Source organism: Psammomys obesus, unplaced genomic scaffold, assembly GCF_907164565.1.
Source record: "Psammomys obesus unplaced genomic scaffold, mPsaObe1.curated_primary_1811, whole genome shotgun sequence".
Classification (NCBI taxonomy): Eukaryota; Metazoa; Chordata; class Mammalia; order Rodentia; family Muridae; genus Psammomys; species Psammomys obesus.
The window spans coordinates 31,112,582-31,133,197 of record NW_026596069.1 but is presented as its reverse complement, the minus strand read 5'-3'; the positions used below and the strand labels follow the sequence as shown (position 1 = coordinate 31,133,197).

The 20,616-nt window shown below is 38.8% G+C and overlaps 1 protein-coding gene across 3 annotated transcripts in view; it reads left to right on the top strand.

The window, feature by feature from the left end:
• Xrcc4 (X-ray repair cross complementing 4) overlaps positions 1-19,732 on the top strand; it is a 219,191-nt gene extending 199,459 nt beyond the window's left edge. For all 3 annotated transcript variants that reach the window (XM_055625807.1, XM_055625805.1, XM_055625806.1), the window contains one exon: positions 19,172-19,732. In XM_055625807.1, coding sequence (XP_055481782.1) covers positions 19,172-19,274 — 103 coding nt within the window. In that variant the 3' untranslated portion in view covers positions 19,275-19,732. The remainder of the gene's footprint in view (positions 1-19,171) is intronic.
• The last annotated feature ends 884 nt before the right edge of the window (positions 19,733-20,616 follow it).

Sequence of the window (20,616 nt, the reverse complement as noted above, 5' to 3'; positions counted from 1 at the left end):
TCTGTATGATATCCGTCCAGGCCCTTCTGGCTTTCATAGTCTCTGTTAAAAAGTCAGGTGTGATTCTAATGGGTTTGCCATTTTATGTTACTTGGCCTTTTTCCCTTGCAGCTTTTAGTATTTTTTCTTTGTTCTGTCTACTTACTGTTTTTATTATTATGTGACGGGAGGATTTTCTTTTCTGGTCTAAATTATTGGGTGTTCTGTAGGCCCTCCTGTATTCTTATTGGCCTGTCCTTTAAGTTGGGGAAATTTTCTTCACTGATTTTGTTGAAAATATTTTCTGGGCCTTGGAGGAGGGAATCTTCTTTTTCCTCTATTTCTATTATTCTTAGGTTTTGTCTTTTTATGTTGTCTTGGATTTCTTGGACAGTCTGTGTCAGGAATGTTTTTAGATTTAACATTTTCTTTGACAGATACATCTATTTCTTCCATTGTATCTTCCACACCTGAGGTTCTTTCTTCCATCTCTTTTAGTCTATTGGTTATGCTAACCTTTGTAGTTCCTGTTTTCTTCCCTAAGTTCTTTCTCTCCACAATTTCCTCCATTTGTGTTTTCTTTAATTTTTCCAATTCTGTCTTCAGATCTTGAGCCGTTTTGTTGATTTCCTTACCTGTCTGACTGTATTTTCCTGTTTTTCCATCAATTCCTTCAGCTGTTTGTTTGAATAATCCTCTGTTTCTTTTATTTCTTTCAGTGATTTAAGCATTTCCTCTCTAAAGGCCACAAACTGTTTGGCTGCAACTTCCTGTATTTCTTTACGGATGGCCATAATCTGCTTGTTTTTATCTTCCTGTATTTCTTTACGGATGGCCATAATCTGTTTGAGTTTATCTTCCTCTAGGTCTTTACGTATTTTATTTGTTTCCTCTGTTATCCTCTTCATGAGCATAGTTGTTAGGTCATCTTCTTGAATTTCATTTATGCTGGGGTGACCAGGGCTACTTGCCCTTGGATTACTGGGTTCTGGAGATGCCATATTGCTTTGTCTTTTGTTGGTTGAGCTTTTACGCTGGCCTCTACCCATTGGGCTATCGTAGGTATTTGGGGTTAGTTTCTGGTGGTTCCTGGAATCCTGTGGTGAAGAGAATCCCTTTGGCAGGAAGACGGTTTTTCCTAAAGGAAGCCTCCTCAGTTTTTTGGGTATGGTCACTTTATGGCTGTGTTTTTCAGGAGTTGCCACAGCTCACCTCAGGCATAGAGACCTGAGTGCTAACTGTGGTCCTTGTTAGTTGAGAGCATTCTCCTCTCACCTGGAGAAGTCCTGAGGACAGCTGCCGTGCTTCTGGGTTTCTTGCTGTAAATTTAGTGATCTGCTGCTGTAACCTGTGTGTCCCGTGGTTTGGTCGGTTTTGTTAGGGATAACTGGTTGCCCCTTGGAACAGTATCTGGGGGTTGATCTCAGGGATCCTGGGCTTTTGTAGGTCTGAGGTTGGGGCTCTGTGCCCCAGTATCCAAGCGGTAATCTGTGCCGTGTGAGTACCACTCTCCTGGTAACAGCAGGCTATCTGGTGCACAGCAGGTCCCTGGTTTGGGCCATTCTGCGGGACCTATTCCAGGGATATACTGGGTGGCCTACGTCAGTCCCCTTTGATTCTTTCCCTGTGGAGTTCTCTCCCGACAGGGACTCCATCTGTTGCCCTGAGGTGCACAGCCCTGTCTGTGCTGGAGAGTTGGCACGCAGCAGCTGTCTGTGCTTTCAGCTGGATCCCAGTTCAGTGATGGTGGCTCATACCCGCCGGTCTGTAAGACTTTTTCCAGGGAAAGACTGGGTGAACCAAGTCAGTATTGTTTCCTTCCTTCCCTGTGGAGTTTTCTCGTGACTTGGACTCCCAGTCTCTGGTGTGGTGCTCACTGATCAGCCTGGGAAGTAATCGGGACACGCAGGTGTGTGGCTCTGGTCCGGTGACCTTGTGCCTGCGCGAAGCAGGATCTCTTTCGGGTTCTGGCTGGGGACCTGAGCGTGGACCCGACTGGTTCCCATGAGAGGGGGTTTCCTCTCACCTGGGAACACGATCACTGTTGTTTTAGGGCCCAGAGTTTAATCTCTTGGTCGCTGTACGGGAAATGTCCCGCACCTCAGAGGCAGTGTTCTCCTGGCGCCGCCATCTTTTCCCCCTTGGTGTGCTGCTTTTAAATAGTCTCTTTAAAACAGAAAATTGAATTCTTAAAAGACTTCCAGTAAATAAATATTTTTATTTGTCATATGGTTTTCTAACACTTGAAGGAAGTAAATTGCTTATATAAGTAGGCCAATAGGTTTATGAAACAGAATAATATCCCTTAATGCTCTAAGGGCTGGTGTTATAAAGTGTGGATATTTCATAACAAAGTTGACATGTGTTTATCTGCAATAGATAGATAGCTAGAGAGAGAGATTTATATATATTTAGCACTTAAACTATAAGCATAAATAAAATATAATTGTACCAAGCTTATATTCTGAGATATTAAAAATGAATTTTTTGCCTTAACTGCCATTAATTATATAGGCAAGCATTTTTGTGGCCACTAAATGTTTTAATTTTGCTCAAGACAAGGTAATATAATATAAATTCTTTTGCCATAATCTTTACTAATATGAGATGGCAACATATGCCTATCTCAAAGACATTTTATTGGAAACACAGTCATCACTTACCTTGTCACAAATATAATAAAGCAAAACAGCACAAGCAGAGTTATGGCTTGAACAACTCTAGGTAGCCACTTTTAAATTTTCTATGACTTCTTGTTGGACTGTTCCATATGGCTTTGTCTAAGTTGACCTGTCACTAATAAAGCAGGGCTGATGTATAATTACATTCTCAGTGACTCATCTGTGAAACTCTGGATTATTTTACACAGACCATCTGTCCAACATGTGTACAGTCGCTTTTATGTGCTGATTGACAACTGCGTTCTTCTGAAAAGTCCTAGAGAGACAGATGCAAACTCTTCATTTCGTAGAGAGACAAAACTTTGCATTTATAAAATTTATACCTTAGCGATGTTTGAATGTAAAATTTATTCTTATATATACACTCCAACAAAACACAAAACTTGCACTGTTACTGAACTATAATGTAAACATTTCATGAAATGTTTTTCTGTCACTGAGCAGATGCAGTGAAGGCACCTTGATCTTTGAGTATTCATTCATACCATGACATCTGTTTTAGATTGTGAGCTCAAAGAAGGCAGAGACCACGTCAATTTTATATTATGCAGACAACATCCAGTAATGCATAATTCTCTTTTGGATGTTTGCTAAGTATTTGTCAGTAAAGATGGAGATGCTAATGACTTTTACAAATAGCGTTTATAATCTGTAAGCAATTTTTGTGTTAAAGGGGAATTAGCTATATAAACAGTCCTAGTTTGAATTGCATACATCATAGTTAATGAGATAGCACATAACCATGTTGTTCTTGGTATCATGGGTTTAGTATATGTTAAAATATTTCTTTTGTGTGGATCAAGGAACCACAAGAAAACCCACATAGTCAACTAACCTGGACTCCTAGGGACTTATTGAGATTGAACTGACAAGCAGGGAGCCTGTATAGGTCTAACCTAGGCCTTCTGTATATATGTTATAGTTGTGTAGCTTGGTGTTTCTTGTATGACTGACAGAGAGATGGGGGCTGTTTCTGATGTTGTTGCCTTCTTTTGGGACGTTGTCCTCCCACTGGATTGCCTTGTCTAGCCCAGCCTTACTATGAGGAGAAGTGCCTAGTCTTATTGTAACCTGATATGCCATGTTTGATTGATATCCCTGTGAAGCCTGCCATTTTCTGAAAGGAAATGGAGACTTGGAGGTGGGATGGGGAAGAGAGAAGGTCAAGGGAACCACAGTCTGGGATTTAATATATGAGAGAAGACTAAATAAAAAGTTTTAAATATTTCTCTAGTGATATTGGACATGAGTAAGTGTTCAGAGTACTCAGGTACAGTCTACATTGTACATGTTCTAAGGGACATTGAAGGATGCAGCATTTTAGATGACATTTCCTAGGTAGAACTTCAGCCCATAATAACAGGGTGAAAGCCGAAGAATAGAGGAAAACAGGAAAAGAAAACATGGTTAAGAGCATGAGGGTATATAGGAAGACCTGGGTTCAGCTACTGCCTTGGTCACTTTTTAAGCTGTGAGGCCCTGGCTAATCACTATTCTTGTGTTTTTGGTTTCATTTTCATCTGAAAAATAGACACTATAAGAGCATGGCATTATTGTTCTTATAAGGAGCTTGGCATAAGATTAGTAAATACTTTTCAGTGAGTTTCCATAATATTTCATGTAGTACATGAAATGAGATCGCCAAACCAGCAAACCAAGAAGAAAAGTGGGGAAAGAAGCTTCAGGGTGCACAAAAACATCTAAGATACCTTTTCATTCACATGGAGAAAAGTTGAAAACTATTTCTTTTGTATATCTTATTTCAATTATATGTGTTCTCTGAGTGATGTCAAACTATAATCGTACATATTTGAGCTTAAATATCACTATGATAAACACAAAGAATAGGTTACATTTATTTTTAACTCGTGTTCATCTCTATATTAAGCTCAGAACTTTGTAGATTCTAAGCAATAAAAACTTGTTTCTTATTTCAAAATGAATAATAACCATTTATTTCATGTGCACGAAAGAAATTTTACCTCCACACAGGTCTATATAGATACGACAGTCCACCTATCACTAGTAAGATGACAGGTTCTGAGTTTCCCAAGGGAAACATGAGTAAAAGGTATCTGTGGATCTAAGCTCAGGAGGTAACCTTGAAGTGTGCCCTGGACTTGATCCCAAGCACCCAAAACCAATATGGTGGTGCACAATTGTAATGCCAGTACTGAAGGGGCAGGAGGGTCAGAAATCCAGTGATACACAGGTACATAGTGAGTTCAAGGCCAGCAGCAGCCTTATCGGGTTCTACCTCCAAAATAGAATTTTAAAAATAAAAAACTTTCACTTGCAGTAATGTTTGTGAGATCTACAGAACACTGTTGTGGCTACATGTTAAGAGAGAGGGTGGGGGGCTGGAGAGATGGCTCAGCAGTTTAAGAGCACTGTCTGCTCTTCCAAAGGTCATAAGTTCAATTCCCGGCGACCACATGGTGGCTTGCAACCATCCATAATGTGAACTGATTCCCTCTTCTGGTAGATGTAAATGCAGATAGAACACTCATATACATAAAAAATAAATTTTTAAAGAGAGAGAGAGGGTCGGGAGAGTGCAGTAGCCCTCAAAAAGAAGCAGAATAAATTTACACCACTCCCGTGTTAGTAGTGTGCACTATTTTACTAAGTACCATCTCTACTTCCTCACGATTTAACCCTTCTTCCCAGCTTATATGGTTATTTAGTTGTTGTTTCCATCAGCTATAGCTGTTCACAACTCACATCTTTGTATAGTAATAATTACATACTATCAAAATAGAACTGCATTAAATAATTCAATTTCCAACTGACAGGCAGAGTGCATGGAATCTTATGTAAGAAGTGGGAAGTAGTAAGATCTGGAGAGGACAGGAACTCCACAAGGAGAGCAACAGAAACAGAAAATTTGAACACAGGGGTCTTTCCAGAGACTCATACTCCAACCAAGTACCATGCATGGAGATATCCTAGAACCCCTGCACAAATGTAGTCCATGGCAGTTCAGTGTCCAAGAGGGTTTCATAGTAATAGGAAGAAGGACTTCCTCTGACATAAACTGATTGGCCTGCTCTTTGATCACCTTCTCCTGAGAGGGGAGCAGCCTTACCAGGTCACAGAAGTTGACAATGCAGCCACTCGTGATGAGATCTGATAGACTAAGATCAGAAGGAAGGAGAGGGGGACCTCCTCTATCAGTGGACTTGGGGAGAGGCATGCGTGAAAAAGGGGGAGGGGAGGTGGGATTAAGAGGGGAGGAGGGAGGGGTTTATAGGGGGTTACAAAGTGAATAAAGTGTAATTAATAAAAGTTAAAAAAATAATTCAATTTCCAGGCTGTAAAAATCACATATGGTATTCCCACAAGCTGCTTCCTGTGGCGTTTCTAGAACTTTAGAAACATAGAGCTACATTCAACCTTTCTAGTTAGAAAGAGCTTTTGCCATTGAAGCATTACCCCTAAAATGAATATATTTAAGTGTTCATTGAAATGGTTATTTTTATATTTAATTTATATTAGTATTTAAATTGTTTACATTTTGTTTTACTGTTGATCAGGAATAACTTTAGGGGCATCAGGATGGATCCATATGTTAAAGAGATTGTTTCACAAGCTTGATGACCTACGTGCAGTTCTTGTGACCCAGGTTAGAAGGAGAGAACAGTCCCCCAAGTCATCTGATACCTACACATGTACTATGGAACACACACCCGCTCATGCACACAGAGTACATGCATACAAATAATAGAAAATAAATTTTAAAAAGAATCTATTTTACTTTTAGGACACTTCAAGTTGAGAAATAAGTATGAGGCTATTAAAAGTGCTTATGCAGGCTTTCTATTTTTCAAAAGGCAGCCTCTAATAAATTGTTAAGAGAAAGTGTTATTCATAATTTTTTGGTATAAACTAGTACAAATATATTATAAATATATAATGTATATATAGCTATAGCTATAATTTTTGAAGATTATACACTAAAATGACAGTAGGTGAAGGTACGGAATATGATCATTAATTCCTTCTTTGAATTTTCAGGTCTTCGTTACAGATGTACTAGATAGCAAACAGAAAAACAAATGTGGTTCATATTGGATCTAGAAAGTCTGTGCTTGAGCTTTTAATCTTCTTAAAAATCATAGGAAATATGGTATTTATTTATGCCAGATATTGGATTACTATTTTATGGTATTTATGACTGAACACAAATTAAAGCAAGGCAAAAGATAATATAGAAAGGTCAGCACGGTGGCTTTAGATGGAACCCGAGAGCCACAGTGTTCTCATCCATCATTAGAATATAGTAATCAAATTTTGTATGCCTAAGAAACATACAAAAGTAAAAACGGCTTATAAACTCTCACTAAAATTTTAGCTATTTGCTTTGAGTTTGTCTGGAAAGAAGGATCTAGTAATGTGTGAGTATAATAAAATAGACTGAGAATACACATAAAAATCTCCTACAAATATTCAGTGGACTGATATATCAGTTAACTATTTTGTTATAAAGTTGCTTAGAGTGACAAAAACTTTATTGCTGTTATGAATAACAATTGCTTTGAATCAATAACAGCAAAGTATCTCTGCTGGGGTAAGTGATAAATATCCTGTAGATTACTCACATAGCATTTTGTGGGATTTATATAACTCTAAATACAGAGGGGCCTTCCCTAAAGAAAAGGAAGGCCTCTCCTTAGCAGTGTATATCAGGCTTAAATGAGCTTTAAACCCTACAAGTCAATACTTCTCACCTTTGTCATCATCAGCCTGGATTAGTTGTTTAATTATATGTTTGCTCAGTTCAATGAGAAGATTGTCAAAGTACAAGATTTGTTTCAGTCTTTTCTATCAAGAGCTAACATAATGCCTGAGACTTTAAAATGTTGAAGGAAGGAATATATGAAAAACACATTCTGATGTTTTGCTGTTGGTTAAGTTCTTATGAGTACTATTTTCTAATAATTCATCTATGTCATAGGTCAAGTCTTTGTATGTGTTATTAATTGAAAAATGTATCTTGAGTTTCAAATGAACTTTATAGAAAAAAAAAGCATTTCTTACGTTTTAAGTTTTCGACATATTAAAAAAAAAATAACTCGTAGAAGCCATGGTTGCTGCTGTAAAGAAATTCCAGCTGTTATGAATAGTTCTGTAAGGGGTTTTTGATAGTTAGTTACAAACTGTCCACCTTTAGAAAAGTGTTCAATGGTAGAATGGGAAATATCAAACGTTCTTTTTCTTTTCTGACAAACCTTCTGTTATGAAAAAACAAAAAGTGTACTTTAGAAGTCCACTTACGGTAATTAAGTATTTTTTTTTCCTGTAGAATAATAGTTTGGAAGAAGTTAGAAGTTACATACACATTTAAAGGTTATTATGAGCAGACTAGGGAACCAAGGTGAATATTTTCCATGGGTTTTTTCTTAAGTTTTTATGGGGTAAATTTTATATATGTAATTTTTCTAATTCCAAACAAGTGTTATTTTTTTTGCTTTAATATTTTAATTGTTACTGATTGATTCTGTTTCTTAGTTGATTATTGAGAGAGTGGTAGGTAATCCCCTCTTGATGTGAGAGGTATGTGGAGCAGATTGTATTTCATCTTTGACTTGTTTTTCAGTGGCCTACTAGAAGATATTTACATTTAAAACACTCCAAAAGAATTAGCAACAATAAGGAATGATAACTTACTGAATCATGTAAAGGGAAAATTCAATATCCTAGAGTCTTAGGATGGTTGGGATCTGAGAATGTGTGTGCCTAGAAATGTACCAGCATTCCTATTGAGACCACAGCCATGAAGACTGAAAGACCATTCATTCATTAACCACAACTTGTCTCTTTCAAACATGGCAGTAAAATGGACTGAAAGCACTAAAATGAACTCTAAATATATAAATGTATAAATTCCAAATTTATACATTTTATGTATATGTCACTGTGTATACATAGATATAGTTATGGTTATGTTCTATCTCCTCACACCTCTTCTAAAATAAGTTATGATATGCTTCTACTAGTAAAGAAACTCTGAGGCTCATAAAAGTTAACATATAGCTGGAGTTTCCAGAGATGGTGACATTATAATAATGAATCAGTCAAAGTTATTTATTCCTAAGCTGTAATATTTTCATTTCTCATTCATACCTCAAAACATACAGAAAAAAAGAATATTTTTTAAAGAAAGAGACTACTCTTATTAAATATTTTTCTATTTGAAATTCACCATCAGTCCTAAAACAGGGAGATTAGTACCAATGAAGACTAAAATACTGACAGAAATAAATCTCCAGATATATTGTCAAATGGCCTGGAAATTTTCATGCCTCTGGCCTGTCAGGCTTCCTTGATTGCTCTTATGTACACAGAGTTGGATGAACACTGCAAAAAAAATTTTGTTCCTGAACATTCATTTTGAATTTTACTCCTTAAGTGCATTTTTCTTGATTCTTAAAAATTATAGAAAGGTCTTGCAGAATTGAAATGTAATTATTTCTGATAAAAATGTAAATACATCTATGTATACACAGTGTCATACACATAAAATGTATACATTTGGGGCTTGGTATGAAGAAATTATTTAACAGATGGCCATGCTGTGATAAAATAAGTACCATTATTTTTAACTCACTAAGAAGAACAAAACTTTCCTAAGATTCTGATAAAATCTTAAAGAAAGAAAGAGAAGAAAAATTGAGGAAGAGGAACATGTATTGGAGTATAAGAAGAGAAGGGAACAAAGATGAAAGGGAAAGAGAATGGGAGGGAGGATAGTCAGGGAAAGGAAGCAGGGAGGAAGGAAGAAAAGAGGAAACAAATTGTTGTACCCCTTGCTTGGTATTTATTACTTATGTGTTCTGGAACTCTTATTGGCTGTAAGAAATAAAAGTGTTAGAATAAAAAAAAATATATAAACTCAGAAAGTACTTCAAAAAGTAATTGTGTAGACTCATAATTTAAAGTAAGAAAACCTTTGGCCAGGCCATGTCAATGATTCTGGTTCCATTAATCTCTAGAGATGATCCCAAATGTATTTTCTGTGATCTTTTGGGTCATCTTGCATGTATCTGGCAGATGCCTTTCTCTTTTCTTTTTTTTTAATTAAAATTTTTTATTCACTTTACATCCTGGTTGTATCCCCATCCCTCCGCCCCTCCCAGTCCCACTTTCCCTCCTTCTCACTCCCCCTCTTCCTCAGAAAAGGGGAGCTCCCTTTCCCATCCACCCCAGCTCATCAAGTTGCATCAGGGCTGAGAGGTGTTTTCTTTCCCTGTGGCCAGGCAAGATAGTCCTGCCAGGGGAAAGTGATCAAAAGCTGGCAAGTGAGTCTGTGTTCAAAGCAATCCCCACTTCTGTTACTACAGAACTCATCAATCCTAAGCTACCCATCTGCTACATCCTTGTAGGGGACCTAGGTCCAGTTCCTGCATAGCCCTTGGTTGATGCTTCAGTCTCAGCAAGCCCCTCTAGGCCTGGTTAGTTGGCCCTGTAGGTCTTTTTGTGGACCTCCTGTCACCAACCAGTCCACGATTAGTTTAGTTTTTCAGCTCTGGGCTTTACATACCCTGCTCTTACTCCTCCTCCTCTAATCACCTTTCCTGAAATGTATTTAGCCTGGTAGGTTGGAGCAACATTGAGCCCTAACAAATTGAATGGTGGAATGATAGCAGAATAATGCTCCACTCCAAAATGACCAAATTCTTAATCCCTGGACTCAGAGGCTATGTTTGACCAAATGGACCCAAAATTTAAGTTCATGGGCGAGTTGAGGTTGCAAATAAACTAGCTTTAGATTAGCACAAATACAATACTGGATTACCCAGGTGAATCTAGTGAAATCAGTAAGTGGTAGAATCAGGAGGAAAAGTGAGAGAAAGTGAAAATGTCAGCAGCATTAAAGTGGTAGTGAGGTGATAATGTGTACTCTCCCACCTTGAAAGTGGGAGAGATTTCTAGAAGACGAAACAGTTTCTTCTCCACCTGCAAAGGACTGCATATTCCGGCAGCTTCCTGGTTTTAACTAGCTCCTAACTGTCAGGTGATGGAATTGTTGCCACACTGTGTGGGTCATAGTGTCAGCCATGGGAATTAGAGCAGCTCCTTGCACACCATGGGGAAGCCATCCTTGGCCCTGGGTTCATGAGAAAGCACGGCCTTCCACAGCTCCTATGACCATCTCACCATGCAGTTACTCGGGCTCCAGCATTAGGCTTGGCTAAATGTGGAGTTCATTTTCTGTGGTTCCATTTCCTTTGATTGGACTATTAAATTCTGGAGTTCAAGTCAATAGATTGTATCCTCAGGGAAGCAAGCCCATGTTGACTGTTCAGAGAACATTGGTTTCTTGGAATGCTGATGCTTAAGAGACGGAGAGAAAAGAGCACCCAGTGCCAGACTCTTTTGGAAACCCTGGTAAACAAGCTTTCTTTTGTTTGTTTTTTTCTTTAAACACTTTAAAAAATGCAATTGTTGAGTAGGTTGCTTTTTTTAAATAGACATGAATTTTAGGAGGCTATCTAGCACCAGTCATCCCTGTTTCCCAGTCATGCAGCTATGATCTCTGGCACTCCAAATTCTTCTACACCTGTTCTAGACACATGAGCATCTATGTATGTGCACATATGTGCACACATATTTGTGCAAATACATATATATAATATAATTTTCTACATAATACAGAAAACTACATATTTTTTGCTCTCATTTTACTTAAAAATTTAATTACAGAGGGATTTTTATGTCTTCTGTTATGTACTATCTTCCATAATTAGAGGAGTTAGTAACATTTACACCACAGGTCTCCTTCCTTTTTAAAGTACATCTCAAGAGACAGTTTTTGAGACAAACCGTAGTCACACTCATGCTGCCCTCCTGAGAATAGCAGCATCCCCTGTAGGAAACACAGAAATCAATAGTCCCCATGAACTGGTGTGGAATAAGCACTGTTGATGTTAGAGTGAGGAAGACAGAGCCTAACACCCTGGCTGTGCTGCCTGGCTGCTTGGTACCACATCCACTGATGTGTGGTGGTGAGCTGTCTGACTTTAGCAAGCCTCTCCTCAGCACTGTCTGCATCATTCATGCTGTCATTTGTCATTAATATATGCAACCACTGGAAAATTTGCGTGCCAAACAGGTTGCCAGGTAAAATAAAGCAGAACCCTCCCAAGAAGGTTTCATGTGTAGTTCATTGAGCAACAGAAGCAAATACCTCCTGTGCCAATACAAACCAGTAAGTACACAAAGTGGAGCTGAAGATATTCAAGACAGGTTTTTAAAGCATGAGGAAGCTAGTCTACTAATTACCTGCTTGCCCCGAACAATATTATTTATCCAAATAAGTCTATCAGGCATCAGAAATTGTTCAGTTTATTTTTATGAAATGTCTGTACAAGCGCTTCCATCCATAGGGATTATGGGTGTAGTTATCCAATGGTTGGTTTTTAAACTAAATTATATGCAGAACTCAGAGGACAACTTTGTGGTTTTGGTTCTCTCCATCTACCATTATGGTGGGTTCCAGGGATCCAACTCAGGTCATCAGTCTCATGTGGCAGATGTTTTTACCTGCTAGCCATACATTAGTTCCCGATAATCTCATTTTTAAATCTATTGTAGATAGTTTTACGGAGATTTTTATTCTTTAGAATGTCTATAAATTATTAAGTGCATTATAGGGTTAAATATAGCTACTTTTGTTATTCTTCTCTTGTTTTATTCAACATCATATGCTTCAAGGGTAATTTGTATGTTCTTCTTGCCCATGTTTAAATAGCAGTGCCATGAGGATTCAGAGATAGCTATGAGTTTAATTGAAACCAACTAATGCTCCTCTTTACCACATTGGTTGCCAGTCTGCCTCTCCTTTTTCACTTTCTTGGGCCAGTTAAGTGACACGTCTAGACCTGTGAATTCCAGACAGTGTGAGCCTCTGCTTTTACTGCGTCCTGATGACTTCGGTCCCTTAATTTGTTTAGGAGAAGCCTTGGTTTTTATAAGGTCAGCTAGAAATTGTTCAGCCACTGTTCCCATCCTAAAATTTGATATATTTCAAAGTACTAATTTCTAATTTGGAAATAAACCAGTAACTAGGCGATGTCAAATCTTTATATTCATTCTTTATGTATTATATTTAAATAATGGTAATATATTGAGCTTAACAATTCATAAATTTTCTTGTAAAATACATGAAAGGAACTATGTTAAAGTTGGTTTGATAGTTGTCTGGTTGCATAATCTTAGCGGGTACCTTATATTTTGATTCAGTTTTGCTGTTCCTTTGTGTAGGGTTTTGCTGTTTTCTGTGGGCCTTTTTTTAGGTTTTTCATGAAAACTTGAGTTGATGCATCCTGAAGTTAAATCATTCGATATTTGATGTCTATTTAGTTTTGTTTAAGACAGATCTAGCCCAGGCTACCTCAAACATGTAACCTTACTGCCTTCATCTCCTGTGTTCTAGGATTACTGACATGCTTCAGCAATGCTTCACAGTATGTGGGTTTTTTAAATGTTCACTTTATATACTGCTGTGTGTGCTGTATGTGCGCTTGCAGGGAGATATTCATATGCCACCGCTCAAACCCAGGGAGAAAAAAGAGTAAAACAGAGCTTTACTGTATGGACTTTTTTAACAAAAGCAGAACAGTGCCTTCAAGCTACCTTGCTGAGATGGCTGGATGATGGTTCAGCAGTGAATATGTGATGGCTGCTATCTGGGAGTTTAACACTCTTTCATCCTGGGAGAAAACACTATTTTCTCTTCTCTATGATAAATCTTAAGCATAATAGTATCCTTCCAGATTCTTTTTCTCAGGACCAGATAGTTAATAATGGGTGAAATAATTGACCGAAAGTATAAGCTTCAGAAGTAAACATTACAGTGAGAGCCAGAATTTGGCTCAAGTAACAACAGCTCCAGCTGCTATCTTTTTTTAATTAAATTTTTATTTTTTATATTAATTACAGTTTATTCACTTTGTATCCCAGCTGTAACCTCCTCCCTCATTCCCTCCCAACCCCACCCTCCCTTCTTAATCTCATAGGAGATGCCCCTCTCCGGTCCACTGATAGGAGAGGTCCTCCTCCCCTTCTGTTTGACCCAGCTTATCAGGTCTCATCAAGACTGACTGCATTGTCCTACTCTGTGGACTGGCAAGGCTGCCCCCCCCCCCTCAGGGGGAAGTTATCAAAGAGTCCGCCACTGAGTTCATGTCAGAGACAGTCCCTGTTCCCCTTACTCAGTACCCACTTAGGTACTGAGCTGCCATGGGCTACATCTGAGCAGGAGTTCTAGGTTATATACACAAATGGTTCTTGGTCAGAGTATCAGTCTCGAAAAAGACCCTGGGCCTAGATATTTTGGTTCTGTTGTTCTCTTTGTGGAGCTCCTGTCCTCTCCAGGTCTTACTGTCTCCCCCTTCTTTCATAAGATTTCCTGCATTCTGCCCAAAGTTTGGTTATGGGTGTCAGCATCTGCTTTGATACCTTGCTGGGTAGAGTCTTTCAGAGGCCCTCTGAGGTAGGCTCCTGCCCTGTTTCCTGTGTTCTCCTTCTTCCAGTGTCTATCCCACTTGCCTTTCTGAGTGAGGATTGATCATCTTACCCAGGGTCCTCCTTCTTGCTTAGTTTCTTTAGGTATACAGATGTACCTTCTTCAGGTGTACAGATGTTAGTATGTTTATCCTATATTATAGGTCTAGTATCCACTTGTAAGTGAGTATATACTGTGTGTGTCTTTCTACTTCAAGGAGAACTCACTCAGCATGATCCCACCATTTCTAGTTCCCACCATTTACCTGCAAATTTCATGATTTCCTTCTTTTTAACTGCTGAGTAGTATTCCATTGTGTCAATGTACCATAATTTCTGTAGCCATTCCTCTGTTGAGGGACATCTGGGTTGTTTTCTGGTTCTGGCTATTATGAATAAAGCTGCTACGAACATGGTTGAGCAAATATCCTTGTTGTGTACTTGAGCATATTTTAGATAAATGCCTGAGAGTGATATAGCTGGATCTTGAGGAAGCCCAATTCCTAATTGTCTGAGAAAGCACCAGACTGATTTCCAAAGTGGTTGTACAAGTTTACATTCCCACCAGCAATGGAGGAGGGTTCCCCTTTCTCCACATCCTCTCCAGCATATATTGTCACTTGAGTTTTTGATCTTAACCATTCTAATGGGTGTAAGGTCTGGGTCATTTTGATTTGTATCTCTCTGGTGGCCATTCTGACAAAAGCAAGCTACAGATTCAATGCAGTTCCCATCAAAATACCAACACAGTTCTTTACAGACCTTCAAAGAATAATTCTCAACTTCATATGGAAAAACAAAAAACCCAGAATTGCCAAAACAATCCTGTACAACAACAGATCATCTGGAGGTATCTCCATCCCTGATCTTAAGCTGTACCACAGAGCAATAGTAATAGAAACTGCATAGTATTGGCATAAAAACAGAATGTTGGATCAATGAAACCGAATAGAAGACCTGGAAATAAATCCACACCAAATAAAAAGACAGACAGCCTTTTCAACAAATGGTGCTGATCTACCTAGATGTCTACATGCAGAAAAATGCAAATAGATCCATATTTATCACCCTGCACAAAACTAAAGCCCATGTGGATCAAAGACTTCAACATGAAACCAGACACACTAAAAGGGTTAAAAGAAAAGGAGCCTTGACCTCTTTGGCACAGGATACAACTTCCTGAACAAAACACAAACAGCACAGGCTCTAAGATCACCAATCAATAAATGGGACTTCATGAAACTGAAAAGCTTCTGTAAAGCAAAGGACACTGTCGTCAGAACAAAATAATAGCCTACAGACTGGGAAAGGATCTTCACCAACCCTATATCTGACAGAGGGCTAATATCCAGAATATATAAAGAACTAAAGAAGTTAAAAAGCAACAAAGCAAATGATCCAATTAAAAAATGGAGTACAGAGTTAAACAAAGAAATCTCAATAGAGGAACATCAAATGGCAGAGAAACACTTAAAGAAATGCTCAATGTCCTAGCTGCTGTCTAGAAACACTCCTCTGTCTCCTTTTGGTCATTTCTTTATCCACCTCTGCAGTTTTGAGCTCCATTGTTCATGTCAGGACGTTTTTCCTTTGATAGGCTCTTCTCTGGGTTTCTCTTCCACTTCTCCATTTGCTTTAGTGACCAGTGAAAAGCACTGATAGCCATGTTTGCCATCTACTCTAGATGCCTTTCCTTTTCTCTGTTCCCATGTAAGCACCCTCCACAATATCCTCCCTGCAAGCAGATGTCCTGCTGTGCTTCATCTGTCCTCATATCTAAACATCTACGTTGCCCAAGAAAGTTGCCCAATTAAGACTTCTCAGACCAGGGAAAAATGGGTGTGTGCATGCAGATAATGATAAGCTGTTGTTTATACAGTATTATTTTTTCTTTTATGAAATAGACTTTAGATATTTGGTTGCATGCTGTGGTAGTTGCATCTACATTTACCGTTAATTCCCTGAGGGTTGTACTTGCAATCATGACAACATTCACACCTAGCACCTTGGCATAACCAGCTTGTCTGCCCTTGGATAATATGGCATAAGCTTGACATGTCCCAGGTTAGAGGTAGCCAGTCATGGTTAATTGTGCATAGTGAAGAGGCCAAGGAAGACTGGATGGTGAATTCATTTTTAATAATCTGTGCAGCTAAATGTAGTGCAGGGATTTTAACATAATCATACAAAGCTAATATCTCTGGGTTTCCTTGGATTGTTTCTTTATTCTGCTGTAACCAGGATATCTTAATACTTTATTCAACATTTAGCCACTAACAGTTTCTCAATGTCTTATAGGAACTATACTTACACGTACACACCAAATCCAGTGATGTTTTACTAATATATCTAAATAGAATCTAAATAAAATTTGGTTTACTGTGTAATATGTAGACCAATAAATTATGTGAACAAGTATATTTCATTAACATCTTCAATGGATATTGAGTCATTGATTATATACAGGTACTCAACTGATCAGCTGACTACTAGAGGAAAGTCATGTGATGAGAGCGTACAACAATAGAGAGACAGCATAGATTTTAAGAAGGAAAACAAATACAGAGACACATAGCAAGAAAATATTCAAAAAGTAAGAGAACTCGAAAGCCTCAACCATAAACAAGATGTTTCTACCTAATGCCTCCCATCAGGGATTAACCATGCAGATGAGGAAGCAAGAGGGGATGTGAGACTAAGGAAATAAGGCCTTCTAAATCAACATTATGGATGCACATGTGAATTCACAGAGACTGAGGCAGCATGCACAGGGCCTGTATGGGTCTGTACCACATGGGGTCCTAGAGCTAACCCCATCCCTAACCCAGAAGCTATCTCTAATTGAGAACCATTTACGAATGAAAATTAGTTTCCTCTTTGGAGTCTCATTGGAGAAACAAATTACGCTTTAAAAAAAATAAAAAGAAAGCTATGATTTTTCTTTTTCTTTTTATTTATTTATTTATTACAATTTATTCACTTTGTATCCCAGCTGTAGCTCTTTCCCTCAGCCCCTTCCAATCTCACCCTCCCTCCCTCATTTCCTCCCATGCCCCTCCCCAGGTCCTCCTCCCTTTCCATCTGACCCTAGCCTATCAGGTCTCATCAGGACAGTCTACATTGTCTTCCTCTGTGGCCCAGCAAGGCTGCTCCCTGATCAGGGGGAGGTGATCAAAGAGCCAGACACTGAGTTCATGTCAGAGACAGCCCCTCTTCCCCTTCCTAGACTGCCCATTTGGACACTGAGCTGCCATGGGCTACATCTGTGCAGGGGTTCTAGGTTATCTCCATGAATGGTCCTTGGTTGGAGTATCAGTCTCAGAAAAGACTGCTGTTCTCAGATTTTTGGAGGTTCTATTGCTCTTCTTGTGGACTCCAGTCCCCTCCAGAAGGAGGACCTGGGTAAAATGATCAATCCTCATTCAGAAAGGCAAATGGGAGGGACCTCAGAAGATAGAGAAAACAGGGAACAGGACAGGAGCCTAACACAGAGGGCTTCTGAAAGACTACCCAGCAAGGAATCAAAGCAGATGCTGAGACTCAGCCAAACTTTGGGCACAGGGCAGGGAATCTTATGAAAGAAGAGGGGGATAGTAACACCTGGAGGGGACAGGAGCTTCACAAGGAGACCAACAAAACCAAATAATCTGGGACCAGGAGTCTTCTGAGACTGATACTCCAACCAAGGACCATGTGTGGAAATAAGCTAGAACCCCTGCACAGATGTAGCCCATGGCGGCTCAGTCTCCAAGTGGATCACCTGGTAAGGGAACCGGGGCTGTCTCTGACAATAGGTGATCTTACCGGTAGGCTGCGTACCCAGCAACAGATTTCCAACAGAAAACAAACTACACAACATCATTGAAGTTCAGATTATTTCGCCATTATTTAATTTTATTTTTTATTTTATTCATTCATTTATTTATTTTCTTCTTCTTTTACCTTAAAGATCTTTTGCATATGTATAATAATGTTCACCTTAGAGTTCTTGGAGGAGACTCACTGTGTGAATGAGTTTGTCTGGTTTCTTTTGTTTTGTTTTTTGTTTGTTTCTTTTCCTGTTTTTCTTTTTTTTTTTAATTTTGGGATAGTGTGTGTGTGTGTGTGCGTGCGCCTTCTTGTCTGTTTGGTTTGTTTGGTGCTATTCTGATGAGTTCATATTTGTTTGATCTTACATTACTTTATTATTATCCCTTGAAGCCAATTTGTTTTTTAGTGACAGCCAGAAATTGGTGGATCTGAATCGGAAGGAAAAAGGGGAGGAACTAGGAGGAGTAGAGGGAGGGAAAACTGTAATCAGAATATATTATGTAAGAAAAGGAATCTATTTTTTAGGGTTTTTTTTTTGTTTTTTTGGTTTTTTAGTTTTTCATATTAATGACAGTTTATTCACTTTGTATCTCAGCTGTAGCCCCATCCCCCATCCCCTCCCAATCCCAACCTCCCTCTTTTTCTCCTATATCCTTCCCCCAGTCCTATGATAGGGGAGGTCCCTCTCCCCTTTCCTCTGACCCTAGCCTATCAGGTCTCATCAGGACAGGCCACATTGTCTTCCTCTGTAGCCTGGCAAGGCTGCTCCCCCCTCAGGTGGAGGTGATCAAAGAGCCAGCCATGAGTTCATGTCAGAGACAGTCCCTGTTCCTATTATTGGGGAACCCTCTTGTCACTGAGCTGTCATGGGCTAATTCTGTGCTGGGGTTCTAGGTTATCTCCATGCATGGTCCTTGTTTGGAGTATCAGTCTCAGAAAACACCCCTGTGCCCAGATTTTTTGGTTCTGTTGCTCTCCTTGTGGAGCTGCTGTTCCCTCCAGGTTTTTCTATCTCTCCCTTCTTTCATATGATTCCCTGTACTTACTCAGTGTTTGGCTGTGAGTCTTAGCATATATTTTGAAATAACGAGGTCACAAGAATGTATTTTTAATAAAAGGAAAAACTAAAAATGTAATTAGAAATTAAAAAAAAAAAACTTAAAGTAACTATCCTGATTTTCTTTTTACTCCAGGCTTGACTCTCCACTGCCTCAGACCTTAAAAGAAGAGAGCACCTCAGCTGAAAACATGTCTTTAGAAACCCTGAGAAACAGCAGCCCAGAAGATCTTGATTAGATATAAGCACTAGAACTCAACTTTGATATTCATCAAAGTATGTTCTCTATGCAGTTCTTTTAAATGGAAAGACAGGCTTTCAACTTAGCAGCAATGGTCTGTGTCTTCCAACTTCACTATATGCATCCAATGAATTACACAAATATCTGCCAAACTGAATGACAGAGGGACACTTTCCTCAACCATTCATGCTGTTTGTTAAATCTGAGTCTTGTTACAAGGGACACATTTATCATATTTGTTTACATAATATTCTAACTTTCTAATGACTCTTGGAAGATTTTGGAAATAGGGGAAAAATATCTGTTCTAAAAGTTCCCAATTCTTTATTAATTGTACTTTAAGCAACATGTTTGAACATTTTAATTTATGACATGACATATATAAAATATATCATTATCTTGTATGTAAACAATTGAAAACCTGGTTGTTAATAAAAGTGTGTGTTCTTAAAGGAATTTTATTTAACTGAAAGTTTTTATTGAAGGAATTTGTCTTTCTGAAGTATTGGGTGTTTCATGTCCCACTGATGGCCTCCCACCCATGCATGCACTGGCAGACTAACTGGCCTTAGCAGGTTAGTTATTTATTTATTTACAGTTAATTCACTTTGTATCCCAGCTGTGGACCCCTCTCATCCCTTCCCAATCCCCTCTCCCTCCCTCTTTTCTTTTCATGCCCCTCCCCAAGTCTACTTATAGGGGAGGTCCTCCTCCATTTCCTTCTGATCCTAGCCTATCAGCTCTCATCAGGACTGGCTGCATTGTCTTTCTCTGTGGCCTGGTAAGGCTGCTTCTCCCTCAGGGGGAAGTGAACAAAGAGTCAGCCACTGAGTTCATGTCAGAGACAGGCCATGTTCCCCTTACTAGGGTACCCACTTGGAGACTGAGTTGCCATAGGCTACATCCATGCAGGAGTTCTAGTTTATCTCTGTGCATGGTCCTTCATTGTCCAGAATATATAAAGAACTCAAAAAGTTATAAAGCAACAGGTCAAGTAATCCAATTAAAAAATGGGGTACAAAGATAAACAGAATTCTCAATAGAGGCATATTAAATGACAGAGAAACACTGAAATGCTCATCATCCTTAGTCATCAGGGAAATGCAAATCAAAATGACCCTGTGATTTCACCTTACACCCATCAGAATGGCTAAGATCAAAAACTCAAGTGACAGCACATGCTAGAGAGTATGTGGAGAAAGGGAAACCCTCCTCCATTGCTGGTGAGAATGTAATGGGTTATTTTTAAAGAATAGACTTAAATATTGGAGGGGAACATATTGAAAAATATGTGGAAGGAATTGGAGGGGAGAAATTGGGAGCAAATTGATCATATTTCA